The sequence below is a fragment of the Triturus cristatus genome, chromosome 12 (genome assembly GCF_964204655.1).
Source record: "Triturus cristatus chromosome 12, aTriCri1.1, whole genome shotgun sequence".
Lineage (NCBI taxonomy): Eukaryota > Metazoa > Chordata > Amphibia > Caudata > Salamandridae > Triturus > Triturus cristatus.
Window position 1 is genome coordinate 705,004,927 of NC_140595.1, and position 16,592 is coordinate 705,021,518.

The 16,592-nt window shown below is 42.8% G+C and overlaps 1 protein-coding gene across 1 annotated transcript in view; it reads right to left on the bottom strand.

Moving 5' to 3' along the window:
* The window catches only part of LOC146780158 (hydroperoxide isomerase ALOXE3-like), a 512,047-nt gene that overhangs the window by 142,505 nt on the left and 352,950 nt on the right, over positions 1–16,592 (bottom strand). Inside the window, exons 8-10 of the mRNA XM_085638403.1 lie at positions 12,253–12,456; positions 11,207–11,293; positions 972–1,141 (exon numbers count right to left, since the gene is read on the bottom strand). Of these exons, the coding sequence (XP_085494529.1) occupies positions 972–1,141; positions 11,207–11,293; positions 12,253–12,456 (461 nt within the window). The remainder of the gene's footprint in view (positions 1–971; positions 1,142–11,206; positions 11,294–12,252; positions 12,457–16,592) is intronic.

Consider the following 16,592-nt stretch of genomic DNA (forward strand, 5'->3'; position numbering starts at 1 on the left):
GGCAGATGGGGAAGCCCTATGGCCTTCCCGGCATTTCTTTTACATACAGTGTGCATCAAGGAGGTGGAGGTCCATGGGGCAGCGGGGGAGTGGAGCCTTCCCACTTTACCCTATTATAGCTAACACCAGGAAGGTGGCGGTCCCAGGCGATGTGGGGGGCCCCTTGGGCCCCAGCATCATCATTTAAACTTGCCCCCAGGACCTGGCCCACCCAGGAGTCTATAGTAAATGAAGCGCAGGAGATTGCACTTCATTTTGTTTCAAATTTAGGAGCAGATTTACACATCCATCCAGTCCATGACAAAATGTTAAAAAATGCTTTTTTTCCTTGGCTGGGTCTATAGCTGGGGGGGGTCAGGGTATTCCTACCCTGCCCCCTTTTCTTTATTTTGAACTTTTTTTCTGAGACAATTCTTGAAGCTGAGTCCCAGGATGGCTGCCAACACTTCCTGGTTGAAGTATTGGCAGCCAATCAAATTTTACTAAGATCCACACGTCCCCAGATATCTATATTTTGTGAACATTAATTTCTCTGAAACTACTGAATGGATTTATACAAAATCACAAAAAGCACTCTTTCTGGACCAACATTTAGCTTTCTGCCAATTTGGTGTAATTCACTTCTGCAGTACGGGCTATAGCCGTGTTCAAAAGGTAAAAACTCCCCTAAGACATAACATGGGAAAAAACCAGTTTTGGGACCCCTCTTTTTTTCTTAGCCCCTGCTTGACGGTTCACCCCAAAACTTTCAGTACAGCAGCTGAACCAAAAAGGGAATATTTTGTGAATACTTGTGGAGATTTGTCAAGCGGCAGCAAAGTTATTGGCAAAAATAAAACGCTTTTCATATGGAAACTTTGGTCCTAACTATAACTACCTACTGGTTATTGCCTTATGTATATATGTATGTATTTCTCAACACTGGAAGCAAGAAACAGCCTGACATCAGGGACAAAGAAATCATAACTTACCGTTCTGTGACTGACCAGATCTTCAACCCATCATCTCTGTAAAAGAAGTTCGGCAAGGAGTCGACCCCACGGGATTTGAGATTGTCAGCAATGCACAAGGAAGTGTAGGTGACAGACTCCATGTCTCTGGATATCAGCTCAAGTGAACCTTCTCTCCCAATTATTGAATTCTGTGAATGAAGATTGCAGTTTCTGGTGAATTCACTTTTCTATTCCACTCCTGGCACCTCTATTCATAGACTAAAGTCACCAATTTATATGTTTTGGTTATTGCTTTCTACCTTGTATCTAGGGTAGGTGTCAATGTCTTATTGAGGAAGCTTTGGGCAAGTTTCAATGTGTCATAGAGGTACTACTGAAGAAATTAACCAATCAGCAACAAGGTGGCCGATAGTGAAGGAGCTCCCTCGATAAGCTCCAAGTGCCAGTGATCGCTTTTGGCATAAATCCATATAAATGCCCTGCCACTGAGTCCTCTCTCTCTGGAAATGGGAGAGGAACAGAAGAGTATGACCGGAAAAAAGACCAGGCATTGTGTTTGGCATTAATCCCTGCCAATGCCCAGACATCGAGCCCTCCTCTCTAGAAACAGGAGAGGGACAGAAGACCCCACTGGAAAACACAGGATCCCATGTGCAGTGTCTACATTCGGAGCACCGATTGATTCTCGGCTGTGGGATGGCAGAGAAAACCATAAAGACACGCGAAAGTGGTTTGGCCCACTGAGGCCGCCCCAGCCGCTCCTCCATCAGTGAGCTGCATCTTGGACAAGGGAGGTACCACCTCCCCTTTATGGGGTCACTCCACCATCTGGGAGATGGCTGCATCTAGAAGGAAAGAGACAAGAGCATCCCCCAAGTTGAACCCGTTGCCTCCTCCTTTGCCATTGGCTTCCGCGGCCCTGAACTTAGCTTTCCCACACGGAAACAATCTAGGCTAGCTACTGCCTAGGTAGGAGGAAATTTTTGCCATTGTCCTCACAGTAAGCCTGCACTTCCGACGAGCGCGCCCCCTGCTCAATAGCCCTGCACTCTCAGTACATGCCATAATTTGGGAGCACTCAGCACGGAGCGCTTAGCGCGGAATGTGTGAAAGTTGGTCTTCTGATCCCAAGATCCCCTCTGCACTCTCATGCTTGCAAAACTGGGGTCTTTTCTAGGCATCCAGTTTTACTAATCATACTTCACATCCTACCTGCAAACTTCCTGCATGCAACTAGTTGAGACATACCTGCATTCTGAATCCTTACCTATAAGCAGGCATAGTGTTTCCCTAGACCACGCCCATTTTGAGTTGTACTGTCTCTACCATGCCACTTGCTCTCATTTTCCACAGGTAATCATGTTTCCTCTAACACACCACATACTTTCCTTAAAACTAAAATAGGACTTCGAGCCCCGGACAAGTTCTGATCTCTTCACACAGGGAAACAAAAAGAAGACTATGATGTATCCTCAGCCTTGGAGCTCCACCCAGTGGCTAAATTGTTATTGGCAACCTCCTTTATATAAACCTCGTACTGTTGAACTTATGCAGCTAGAGTCTTCAGGACATTTGAACAGCAATGCTTGTATTGACTACCCGTACCTCAGTCACTTGCTTGTAGCCTGGGTTGATCTCCACTTGGACAATTTGGACCCTTAATGAGGAGTTCCTGGTTTGACTCACATTAGGACTATTTTACCTCGTAACCACTCTTGCATTTTCAGCAAGCTCTCAGTGTACTGTGAGCACTGTTTCTCACCAACTCCTTGTGCATCAGTCCCTTACCTGCAGCCTGGTTTGAGTACCTTTAGGACAATTGCCTCCCCTTATTTAATCACTCAAACACCTACACTGGACACTCCACCTGTAACACACTATACACATCCAAGGTCTCTCCCGCATATAACCAGATACTCCCTCTGCAGTACTGTACACACATTTTCAGTCCCGTGTACAACAGCAACCACCTTCCCTCCATCCCTATTCACTCACCCACACAACAATGTCAAGTTTGGATCCCCTGCCTCAACCTAGGACTCTGATCCCAGCCCAGCCCCTACACAAACTACCTGCTCCAGAGATAAAAGTGGTTTGGTTTAGCCATTGACTGGAGCTCCACCCACAAGCCACTCCTCCTTTGGCAACACACCTCACCCCTTCACATATACATGACCACATTGCCATGAAAGACATGTTCTCAATTCCCACTGCATAAGATTTCCGCCTAATCTCCGAAAACATGCAGCCTCCTCAAAAAACACCCAGAAACACTAATAACAGACATCTACCACAGTGCAACACATGACGACCTTATAACAGACCCCAGTTTCTTCACTAAAACCTGCCAGATGGGGAGACAACTTCCTACAGCACCTTCACATAACAAACACCATACACATCCCATATGGATTCAAACTTATCAAATCCCCATCCCAAAGGTTTCATGGTGAACTGTACATATTCATCTACAGAAATGGAAACATTCTAATTCAAGCCACTGGACACAATCTAGCCATCTTCGACCGCCACTTAACCATCCTCCACTCCTCTGTGTCCTCTGCTCTTGAGCCCACCTTACCTCCCGCCATCTCGAAATACACCCTCAGCCCCTCTCCTCTCTCAGCCAAACCCACCAACCCTCATCCCCCCACTCAGCTCATGTACCGCCAAACTCATTTTCTCCTCTTCCTGCTCCCCTTGATTCTCTGATCACATTACTTAAACCTTTTCTCCCCACATCAGGACCATTCGCCCCAACACTAACTGCCCAAATACTACACCAGAATCCACAAAGGATGCTAACCACATCAGACCAGTCCTAACTGACACACCCATTATGTCTTGCAATAAGCACCAGTATGCCCTACTCTCTCCCCCAGACCCTACCACATCCCAACTAATCACCACAACCAACTGTCAAGAACTGAAAATCAATACCATACTGGAAGAAATCACTTCACTACGCAAGCACTTCAAGACCTACCCCAACTCTTTTTGTAAGCACTTAATCACACCAAGCAACTTGTCTGCCATAACATGCACTCTCACACTTCATGCTCCACCACCTGTGCAACCAACATCTCGTGCTCTGCTCCTCCACCTATGCAACTATCCCTTTCAACTAATACCATCTTAAACCTAGATGAACCATGTCTGGTTTGTTGCAACTTGAAGCAGAAACGCTGAGCAACTCATACACAAATATCCCCAGTTAATACTCCTACTCCAAGATCCAGGTCATCCTCAGCACAAGCAGATTCCCTCCATCTAACCCACACATGGTGAGCCAAATTCCTAATCCAATTGCTGCTTCTAAAATGTTGGACAGCAGCAAAGCATGTCACAGAGATAGCCGAGACCGTCCTTCTTCATAAAATCAACATCTGCTTCCTGACTGAAACCTGGCTAAACAACCACTCATCAGCTATTATGGACCTCCTCACCCCACCGGACTTCTCAAACATTCATTGTGAGCGGAAGGACCGTACCGGTGGTGGTTTAGCTATTATACACAACAAGGCCTCTGACTAAAACCCTTTCACACAATCAAATATTTAACTTTTGAACATCTAAGAGTTGATCTCCCCCTATAGATCCCAACTCCATCAAGTTCCACACCATCTATATCTCCCAAGGTGAAATGCTACTATTTCTTGAAGAGTAAACAGACATTATAACACTAAACTCCCTGAAGGATTCCACAGACATTATACTAGAAGACCTAAACTTGCACTTGAATGATGCCAACAACATAACAATACAAGCCTTTTCCACCCTTCTTGACTTGAAAGGTCTCACTCAACATTAAAAAAAAACACAATAAAGACTCGAACCTTCACTTAATCATCACCAACTATAATAGCATTGCCCTCCACTCCATCATTCCTGTTGACTGTATAAACCACCACCTAATTCTTTTCAATCTTAACCTCAACAGGCCCAAGCTTCCTAACCAAACCCATCCTTTGAAGCACTGGATGAGGAACATACACCAAATCCAGCAATCAGTGCTAGAATCTCTAATCAGCTCCCAGATTCTCCTCCCTCCTTAACTTACCACCGTCGAAGATCTCACCTCCCACTATAACACAAAAATGACAGTACTCCTTGACACCACCCCCGTTTAAAACTAAAAAAAACAAGACGTATCCCTTCTAGATCCTGGGTTAACACAGACCAAAAAAAGGAGAGATGACAATTCAGATTGACTGAAAGAAACTGAAGAAAACAAGCCCCACTAGCTCATCTCTCTTATATCCGAGCAGAATGCAAAAAATACAAAAATCACATCTACAGAGAAAAATCATATTTTTACCAAACCCAAATGCATCAATTCCAGAAACAGACCCAAAATCCTCTTCAAAATCATCAAACATCAAACCTCCGCTATCCCACAACACCTTATTGATTCCTCCACCAAGCGCTGTCAAGAATTTGCTAAGTCTTCTCAGATAAAATAACAAACACAACTCCTGCTGGACCCTCCAACCCTCTCTACACCCACTAGAGTTGACTCGTCTTCCAAAGAAGGCCCCAATTTTGCCTCACCAGCAATTAAAAATGGTCCTCCTAATTCTGCTCACTCAGAGAACCAGAACACCAACCCCAATCACCTAAATCTAAAAATAATGCAACATGGTCCAGGTTTGAAAGCATCCCTGAAAAGGAAGTCCTCAAAATAATAGCATGCTTGAACGCACCTTCCACCTTTCTGAACTTGTCCACCCTCTCTTGTCAAAAATCTCAGAAACATCATCTTACCAACTTGGACTAAATTCATCAACTACTCCCTGTCCAGTGGCTCCATGCTGGCATCTCTTAAACTCAACCAAATCACCAACCCGCCTGTGGTTGGTCAGACGCCAACCTCAATGACCTCAACAACTACAGACCTATAACCAACCTCCCTCTCTTTGCCAAAACCATGGGAAAATGTGTGCTATCCCATTTAAACAACCCCATCGAAAAAGTCCACTTACATGATACCTTCCAATCTGGATTCAGGAAAGGCTGGAGTACACATACTGCAATCCTCAACATCACTGATGATCAACATCCCTCGACAATGGAGACAACTGCCTGCTAATCTTCCTTGACCTCTCCTCAACCTTTAATACCGACAACCACAACACTCTTCTAAACACCCTCTTACAACATGCTGGAATGAGGGGTATATTCCTGCAATGGTTTACATCATAACTGAGTGAAATACCCCACCCAATCAAAATACATAACTCCACATCACCAGCAGCACTAGTCAATCAAGAAGTTCCCCAAGGCTCAATCCTATCCCCTGCCTTTTTCAGCCTCCAGATGGAACCGCTTGCACTGATCCCTAAACAAGCCAGGATGGCCTAATATCTCTAAGCTCATGACACCCTCATCTACATCAAAATATTGTTACCTAAAGATCTCCAACACCTAACCAACACTTTGAACCAGATACAAACTTTGCTGAGCAACAACCACTTAAAGCTCAAACCTAAAAGAACTGAACTTCTCCTAAATCCAGCCAAAAACCAGCCCTCAACCTATCCATAATTGGCTTGATAGCCTACCTGCACTAAACCAAACTATCTCCAACTGTGTTAAATTTCTAGGGATCATTCTCAACAAAAATCTGAACATGAAAGACCACATCAACGCCTAAGCAAAAAGCACCTTCTACACGCTAAAACACCTTAGAAAATTTAACGATTAATCCCACTCAAAGACTTGAAGACTGTAACACAATTCTTATTCCTCTCCAAACTGGACTACAGCAGTTTAATGATCACCGGCACCACAAAAATCCACATATTACCAATTAATTTCACACTCCACACAGCGGCCAGACTCTCTGGAGGGAAACAATATAACCACATGACTCCCACACTCAAGCAAATCAGTTGGCTACCAATTGAAGCGGGAAGTACATTCAAAACAGGGTGCATAACCCACAAAGGCCTCTACTCTACAAAACCAACCTTCCTCACCAACAAACTCTCAAAAGCGGGCATTAACAGACCCCTTCGATGCTCTAACAATCTTCTCTTGATTCCACCCAAATTCAAGTCTAATAAATCTCACACCCACTCCTTCTCTGGAAACACCCTTCCAAAAGAATTATGTGACAACCAATCTTTCCTACGCTTCAGGAATAACCTATAACTATCTCGTCTCAACAAATACCTAAACCCTCCCTCCTAAATCATTTCTTCCCGCCGTGCTTCACATCTCAACCTTGGAACAAACGGTTTCATCCCGACCTACGATACACAGCCCATGCCTCAATTGCCTGTAGCTACCTCAGAACTTCTTTGAGAATTCTCTCCTGTTTTTCCAGTGTATATTCTGTCCTTGATTTACATTGCGGATTACTGTATGCCTCCTACTTGTATTATATCTCCTGTATACATCCTTTTCTTTTATATCTCCTGTTATAGCTGTATATGCAGCCTCTCTAAAGTCTTCTGATTCGAGCCAAGATCCTACAACATAAAACTCAAAATGAATAAATAAATTACTAATGCCTTTCAGAGGACAGTAAAAATCCAGCTAAGATAGGCTCAGATTTGGGTTACAAGTGATGTACCTTATTTGGTTGTTTGTGAATGACTTTAGTTCAGTTTAATGTGTTATTTGTGATGCACAGAGACAAGCAGTGTGCCAGTTATCCAAGTGCTATAGTAACTGAGATGTAGATTGGTTTCTAAAGTGCTTGGTTGTTTTTGTCTGTTGTCTGCTAATAGTTGGTGCAGTAAGTAGCTATGCCAAGGCTCTTTTATACTGCACTGGTTGTATGATAAATGATGCATCTCCAGTTTAGAGATAGCAAAGTATTAATATAATACATGGGATTCTTCAATTCTCTATCAAACCTGTCTGTACTTATTTTATAACAGGCGACCTGTGACACACCCAGCGTGCCTATTATAAAGGAATGTCAGAACTTAACTGTAATAACATTGCCTGGTGCCTGTGCTCAGTGCTGAGGTGGAAGGCTGTTCAGAATAGGGAGCATAATTAAAGCAGCTGTTTAAAGACAAAGGAACATCACTTTTCTCTCTTCTGCTCTATTTTTAGGTCGAGCTCCAACTCGCATGCATTGTCAGCAAGACCTGCTGTAATCAATAGTACAATTTTTTTCCCGCCTGCAACTTACCATTTGTTCACTCCACTGTCACTCTTCCTTGCTGTCTCCTGACTTGTTGGCTTTGGAGATACATCACTTCCGTTCAAGGACGAGGCGCACCATAAAGTACAGTTTCCTTATGCTTTGGTTCTTCAGCTGCTGTGTGGGAGAACTCTTTTTTTTTACATTCCACCACTGGTCGTCTCTGCTTGTTCTTCATGTATAGGAGTTTTGTCCTCCTCTTCTAACCGTGTCTTTCCCTGCGAGTGTGCAGTTGTTTCCACTAGAGAATTCGTGTAAGTGCCTTGCAACCTGATGCCAGGATGTTTGTCTTTCCTTCTGAAAGTTGGCTTTTTTTCTCTGGGGCTAGCGATACTAGGAGGCGGATCTGAGCCCTAGCTAGCAGTGGGCAATGGGAGCTGCTGCAACCACTACTGCTGCTTAGGCGCCTCTCCCAGCCTGCCCTCTCTATGGCAGCATTTGAATCCGGGACGCTGCAAACCATCTATTCTATGGGAGATACTCTGGGGCATGGGCATTTCAATTGAAAGCAAACAAACCATACATGTTCACAAGTATATTGAAACTTTTTTCCATCGCATCCTGTTTGTTTTCAACAAAGAAGCATGTGTGCGTGTTTGTACATATTTTATTTTTTAATTTTATATACGATCAGTGAAAAGACTACTTGTTGTTATTGCATAACAAAACATCCTATTTGTCACGTTACAAGTTGTGCAAAGTGAGTGCATGTTGTCAGTATGTGTTTTCTGGAAGCACTCTTGGTTACTGTCTGCAGTTCTCATGCATGCTCAGTGGGGGGGGGCAAGAACACTGGGATCTCTCACCAAGACCATGGCTGGATGGATCTAGCCATGGACTTTGCTGTTTGTTTTTCTCTGTCATTGTGTGTTCTGCGTTAGTTTCCCGTCTTCTCATTTCAGGCTAACTATTGAGGCACCATGTTGTGCCCGGCTAAAAGTGAGTATCTAACTTTGTTTATGCAACTGCATCTTTTCTGCTGTCATGGACACCACTTTTGCACCAGCCCAAAGGGAGGTTTCAGCATGCTTAGCCCTCTTTCTTTGTCTGTGGCTCTGTGCTTCTCACCGAAACCGCATGAGCCGGCAAGTTCATTTGTGGGGACCGAACAACATTGTCAGAGGTGACTGAAGCAGCAGATTTTTAAGTCCTGAGCCCCAACTATGGTTGTGGTTTTCATAAACAACATAAAGAGTTGTTTGAAGCATTTGAAGCATTTCAGATAAAAGGGCGACTTTTGAACAAATAAATATGAATGCTAAGTTATACCAAAGTTTATGTGAACATTGAGGCTACCTAAGTGTAAGGCTACCTTCAAGATCAAGAAGTATAACCTCTAGTTGCTTGCCATCTTGTTCCTCCCACTCACAGCCTCCCACATTGTGATGCTTGAAAGTGCTGCAGACACTTTTTGGTTGTGGGTACACATTCCAGTATTTCTTTGCACTTTCCTTAATAATAATGTGAGCAGCTTCGAAAAAATTTACTTTTACTCCAAGGTCCAGAAAGCACCCACTGTCTCCCCTTGTTGTCTTGGGCACATTTGTGTCGGTCCATCAGCTTCTGTAAAGGCAACTGTAAATAGATGGAACCTTTTCATCTTGACTCCTAAATGTTTGTGTCCCTGACACCATGTGTAATAGTGCACTTCTGAAGAAGCAACTGTGAATGTGCTCCTGTAGAAGCAACTGTGAACGTTCAGAAAAGCTGGAGTTTGAGTCTCAGATCCTGGTGCCATAGGACACCAGTTGTGTTCATGTCCCCCAGAGCTCCCCCAAAATGTAACTGTCTAGACGCTTTCTGTAGTTCTTTTTGAATGTTTGCATTTTGCAGCACTCCATAAAAGTACATGACATTGCTTGCCGCCCCATCCTAACTGCTTACCGGGCCTACAATATATTGCTTGAGAGAGCTGCAGACATTGTGTGGTCTTGGGTGCATATTCCTGCATTTCCTTTTGCTCCCATAAACTTCAAATGTGAGCAGCCTGAAAAGCTTTTCTTTCACTCCAAGGTCCTGCTGGCAAACGCGGTTGCTCCTGGTTGCCGCAGTCACATTACGGTCTCCCTGAGCTTCTGTAAAGGCAACTGTAAATAGATGGAGGTGATTCAGCTCAACTCTTACAGTCTTGTACCCTGGACTCCATGTGTAATTGTATTTCTTCCTCTGGTGCTGGGATTTCAGATTCAAACTGCAGCTTTTATATGTATTCACAGTTGTTCTGATAGGAGCGACAAAGACGTACAAGGGTGAAAGTATTGACTTAAATGTTATGACGGGACTGGACCATTGTCGAACACAGCATAAAGCCCCCTAGACCGCATCACAAACACACTGTTACAATTGTGAGTTAAAACAAAAAAGCACCTCTGGGTCAAAAGTGGAAGGAGAGTGCGGGGAGAATCCTTTTAAAGGATGGTTTCCCTCACCCACCCGTAGGTGGTAAACTTCATCATTGGGTAACCTAATCGTATTGAGAACCTAGTCACAGTGTGGGCTACAACCCCCTCAATGAGAGGTAGGAACTCAGGGATGTTTTCAGATGTGGTCAAGAGGTATTCTAAAACCTTCAGATGAGCTGGTCATGGACGGAGTGCAGAAAGGAAGAGAATGTGAGGTTACAATGAACTCCCTGGTAAGACAGGACCAGCTTTAATGGGACATCCGGGGGTCAGAATTAAAAAGGTTTTGGCTATGGCAGGAAAATTCAACCTGATCTCACCACCAGAAGTTCCCATTCATTTTTGTTTTCCATAATATCTGCTCCTCACAATGAGATCATGGCTCTCATTCCATCCATGTCATCAAAGTGGGTCTGGTGGCTTGGATGACTAATGCATCCATGTCAAAGAAGTTTCTGACCTCATGGTAATAGGTTTGAATCCCAGTAATTCCACTCAACCTTTCAACTTTCTGACGTAAATAAAGGGAGTGCTGCTGAGCTGAGTAACACTAAAAATCAATATTTCAGCACCAAGAGGCAGAAGGTTTAACTTGTACTTTACAAATGGGTTTGTAATCTTAACAATCTTTTCAATGCTTTTTTTAAATACCAAAAACAGAGATGGCCTGCAAAGATGAGTCCCCATCTTACCTTATCATAGGACCTTGACGGATTCATAATTTTTCCTCTGAAATCCACATTAACGTGCAAAATATAGCGATGGTGGGGGATCAGGAGCTGAAGGAAGACAGATAGATACTAGGTATTAGATACACAGGTACAGAAGGGGCTTCAAACAGATCTTGTATTATCACTACATCAATACCACTGTAGCATCTATTTGTACACTCTGCTGCTGTTTGTTTTCTAAGACGACCAATATTGTTGAGTCTTTCATTTATCAATTGCCCTAATTTTAAGTCGCTGTTCGCTAATAATAATATCAGCTCTTTATCCACATATTTATGGTTTGGTTGGATACCTTAAAACAGGACATTTTCTTCAAGCCGGCATCTCCCTGCTCTTAGGTTTAGTCCTACACAAGCCCTTGTTGTCATCCTTCTTCACATAGTTCTGCATCACGGAAGGTCCATCATTGAATTAAAGCCATCATATTGTATTGTCTTATCATTTTTTTGTATCTGTTTTTTTCTATTTGTTTTTCCATTTTATTTTTAAGCTGACTACTGTCTTGATATCTGTTTTTTCTAACTCACTGATAATATTGCACAGCATTGATGGACCCATATCTATAGGGCAGATAGTGTTCGCCTGTTGTTTGATGTATTGTATAAATATTCAACTTGTCAAATGTGTTGTTTTTACTGTACTGTGACATTAGTGAGTATGTATATTTTTTAAAAAATAGTCACATTTTTTAAGTAAGATTGTATCGATAAAAAGATTTTTTTAATGATATTTGCTGGACACCGAGTTCTCTCTTAGTATGTGGTAATAATGTTTCCACCCATTAGATAGATTATTGGCTATTGGTTGCTTAGGGATTTTTCTCGAACAATTGCTGGTTGTCAGTACTCCAGGAATCTCAGTCATTCATGATGTCCCTGATGTTTTGTGCCAGACATTGTTTGGGCTGCATGAACACCTTAATGGTCTGCTCCATCTGTTCAGAGAGCCAATTTGATGAGCTTGGAATTAACATTGTCTCTTTGCACCATCTGATTCATCTTTCTTACCTTAAACAGAGGATGAGTCATTGGGAGGTTCCTCAATGTAGAAATGCAGAACACCTCTGCAATGAAGTGCGTAAGCAGTAAGTGGAAAATAAGCGGGTGACCGCTTAAATCGGCGTTCCTCACCCACATCTTGGCAAGCAACCAGTCCCACTCATTATCACTCGGCAGGAAGATGGGATTCTCTGGACCCGGAATCTGATTTATCTGCAAAGTGAGATGCAGAAAGCACTAGTGGTTACTGAGCAAGCACCTGCTGTTAGAACGTAACTCAACAGCTCAGCACATTAGACTTAGACGATGTTTGGATGATGTTTGCTGTAGCAGTATGTCAAAAACATTGCAAGGTTTATAATATTCACATTCTATAATTCTCATAAGTCCCAGTGGAAGAAAATGGCAGAGTTAACAAATATTCTGAGGCTAATGTGATAAATGAATATTAAACCTACAGCAATGTGGGAGAATGTTTCTGGAAAGCTGTTAGCTCTCACCAAAAGAACTGCTAAAAGTAGGCAATTGTACAGTCACGTATGGGCTCAGTATACAGGGAGCCATGTGCTCTGAAGATGATATGCAAGCAACATTCGAATAAGAAAATCTTGTAAAAGTCTTGTTATGATTGCATGGGAACCCTTTCATAAGGTGCTTTGGCAATTAGTAGATTTACTTACTCTTTCTAATTGAGGAGTAAGTGTGTTTTCCCACAGACTAATGTTTATGACTCAAGAACAAAAGGAAAGACATTGGCCTCTTCATAGGAATGAGTAGCCTGTTTGCAAGGAAAAAGTATCTTCTGAAGATGTACACAATGCTGAGAAATGGAGCACAGATGAGATAAAGAGGCATATGTGCTGAAGTGGGATCTTGGCAAAAGAACAAACTGTATTTGATAGAGATAAAGAGCTTAGGAAAACGTAAAGCATCAAACACATTGATAGACATTTATCTGGTATCTGCACTGCATGTATTCTGTAACAGTCATCTATATACATCACTGTACTTATATGCAGAAACAATATGTCAGTAGATAAGGATGCAAGTGCCTAGTGGACTAGTTTATTAAGAGCAAGGCTATTACATTTTTTTTCTAGAGCATTATCCAATCACAATTAAAATCTGTTAAGAATCCAATCAGGGAATTGGTGCCGTCTGAGGATCACATCCAGTGTCAAAGGGACATGGTAACATTTCTCAGACTCAACAATGGAAACGTACTATGGGATGGCCTTGGAGACTGTAGAGATGGCCCAGTGATGGTTGAGGAGGTAATGGAAGGTGCAACATCCTGACCAGCCTTGTAGCATGCAAATGACCATGCCACACACAGAGCTCTGTAGTGCACATCTTTGTTCTTCAGACTGCAACCGTTAACTAACTGTACTCATTGTTTCATGACCCTTAAGAACCACACACAGCCATGCTCAAACGATCATATCATTCTTCTGCAGAGTCCATCAGGGACCAGAAGGGCCCCGCTATACCTATTTAAAAGATACTACATCTCCTCCTCTGTTAAATTAAAAGTACACATATTAAACATATACATCATAGTTCTTCAATGAGTCACCAAGGTGCTTGAACCAATCTTCCAGACCTGTCATATGAAGGTGGTGAAGCAGAGGAGCTGGGCCTGCCTGAGGCACTGGGGACACAGAGGTAGGCTTAGGAGACAGGCTCTCCAGACTTTCCGGTGCACTCCTGACATATGGAGCTAATGAACATCAAGATAGGTAGGTGCTAGAAGTGTGACTAATCTCTTCTGATGGACTTTTTGAGACGTTGAACAGTCACCAACAGCCCTTTGCTGATCACTACACTCAGGGGTACAGCATCAAAAGGAGCATCAGCCTTGCATTTCCATGTTTGCTTCGTCAGGACCCGGTCTCCTTCCTTGAAAACTGTGTCCCGAGCACATTGCCATTTATCAGCCGAGGTCTTCTTTCTGGACTTGTGCAAGAAATCTGTCTTACAGATCTCCTCCGCATCCGTCGACCTATGAGTGGTCTATTGCAGCAATTTGGGTCCCATGGCCAGTGCTTAGTTTGAGCTGGTGGTTTCCGGTGCTCTGCACCCACATTTAATTTTCACCAGTGGCACTTATGACAAGCTGCCACGTGATGGCGGAGTTTGTCACATTTAGAAATGAGCATAACAGATGGTGGTTAATTCAGTCTAAATAAAAAATTACTATTACCTTCTGTCAAAGCCATTCTCATAGCTTTGGAGGCCCGATAGAGTCAGAATTGTCACATTTGTTGGAGTGTGATCATTAGAAGTTGTGTTGTTACTGTACTTGACAGTGCTGGCAAGGGTAATGGGCAATGTAAACTGAAATGGCCTCCTGAAGAGGGCTCTGGCCCTTTTACCTATTTAAATTTAGCACTGCCCAAGGCTCTCCCAAACATCAAGGTGGCAGGGCTTTCACCTATAATGGAATACGGTGTTGATCGGTGGGCATGAGGGTCTTAACATAGAGCAGATTTGAGATCACATCGTTCTAGCGCTGCATGCTGAGCTGTTCTCCTTAAGGTTCCCATGAAGCGTTCCACAACGCCGTTGGCCCGTGGCCAGACAGGAGTATTTCACTGATGTTTGGCATTCATGTTAGGGAGAAACTCTTTAAACTCTTGGCTGTTGAATGGTGGGCCACAGTCAAGATTTAAGAATGGAGGCGACAAACCATGTTGGAAAAATGTAATTTAAGGTCCCAATGACTTTGTCGTGTGTGGTTGACAACCGGTCTTCCACCCGGAGAAATCGTGAGAACTCATCAATGAATACTATTAGATGATGTCCATTGTTCAGGGGTCCAAAGAAATCAATTGCAATCCTCTTCCACACCTGCTTCGGGAGATTAGACATGAGTAATGGATGCTGCATTGCTTTTGGGAGATAAGCAGTTGCAGTGCTTAATTTGTAAAATATGAAGTCCAGGTGCTCATATTTTTGTAGGAGGCAACACCCATGTCCCCTGGCTCCACCCACTTCCTTTACTGGCTCCACCCACTTACTCTATTGGCTCAACCCACATCCTCAACTGGCATGACTGAAAGCCACATTTAATACCCAATCTGAATTCCAACCTTGGTAATATGATGCTTGACTTGATAGTGTTGGTTTTCAAGCTGCTTGGAAAGAATATCTTAATAAAATCAAGGCAAAACCGCAAAAGAGACTGGATGTCATGACTTTTGGAACCAAAGATAATGAACTTTTTCTGACCATTAAAGTCCTGACTCCAAACTAATTCTGATATGACTCTCTACTTATGTTGTATTTTGTGTCTCCCCAGGCTTGACCCTAAACTGCCCCAGACCAGTCTATTACTAAAAGATAGTGGGATATATGACATTATGGAGCTCAGAGGTACAAGTCCACTATGAAGGCATCTATCACATTAAGAATATATTGGACTCTGCTAGAGGCACAATATGCACCTCCCTGGCAGATGCACAACCTGTAACTGATTTATGCACATCATTCACTCATGTAATATGCCCAATATTCTAATTGTAATTATACAGCACTTCCACCCCCAACGACATGTCAAAGCACTTTCGGTGAGTAGCATGTGACTCCGGAACCCAAAAAGGATTAGTGGTGGGTTAATATAGGGAAATATATTTGAGCAATGGACATGTGAGTCTGTTAGTTTCATTGAATGGGATAATGGAGGGATAGAAGAAGGAAGCATCTAGAAAGTGTTATTTAGGAGGTCATAGTAGTAATATGAGGTTTGGGATGGGTCGAGGGGAGAATAGAGGTGGGGAGAATCTCGAAAGGGTTATTAGGGAGCTCATAGTAGCAAGATGAGGCTTGGGATGAGTAAACGTACAGCTGGAGTAGGGACAAGCCTCTAGAAAGGGATTTAATCTCACAGGTGCATTGTAAATAGGCATAAACCAAACATTTCTTACCCCAATTGGCAATCCTTAGCCCTTAAAATAATGTTCCCAACATACAACAGTGCCTTTTGCTCCCTAACATGAAGGTAATACACAATGATGTAGCTGTCAAACCACCAACCAGCACAGAATACAATTGAAAACAGACCATAAAGAGGTCTTTATCTGACAGGGTGCATAGAAGAAAAGACATTGGACTAAAATCATTTGAATGTTGATACCATCCTGTTTTGTTTTCATCTATAACAAACGCGACATTTGAAGGTTAATAAACACAACTGTACAAAATGCACTACCCACAATAATACACTAGGACACTAGAAACAGCCAAATACGCTCTGCTTGATTTGAGAACACGTTTTGCATTTTGTCATTTTAAAACTTAAAACGTTTAATGGTTCAATACATTTTGTAACAATCAAACCGTAACTTTGC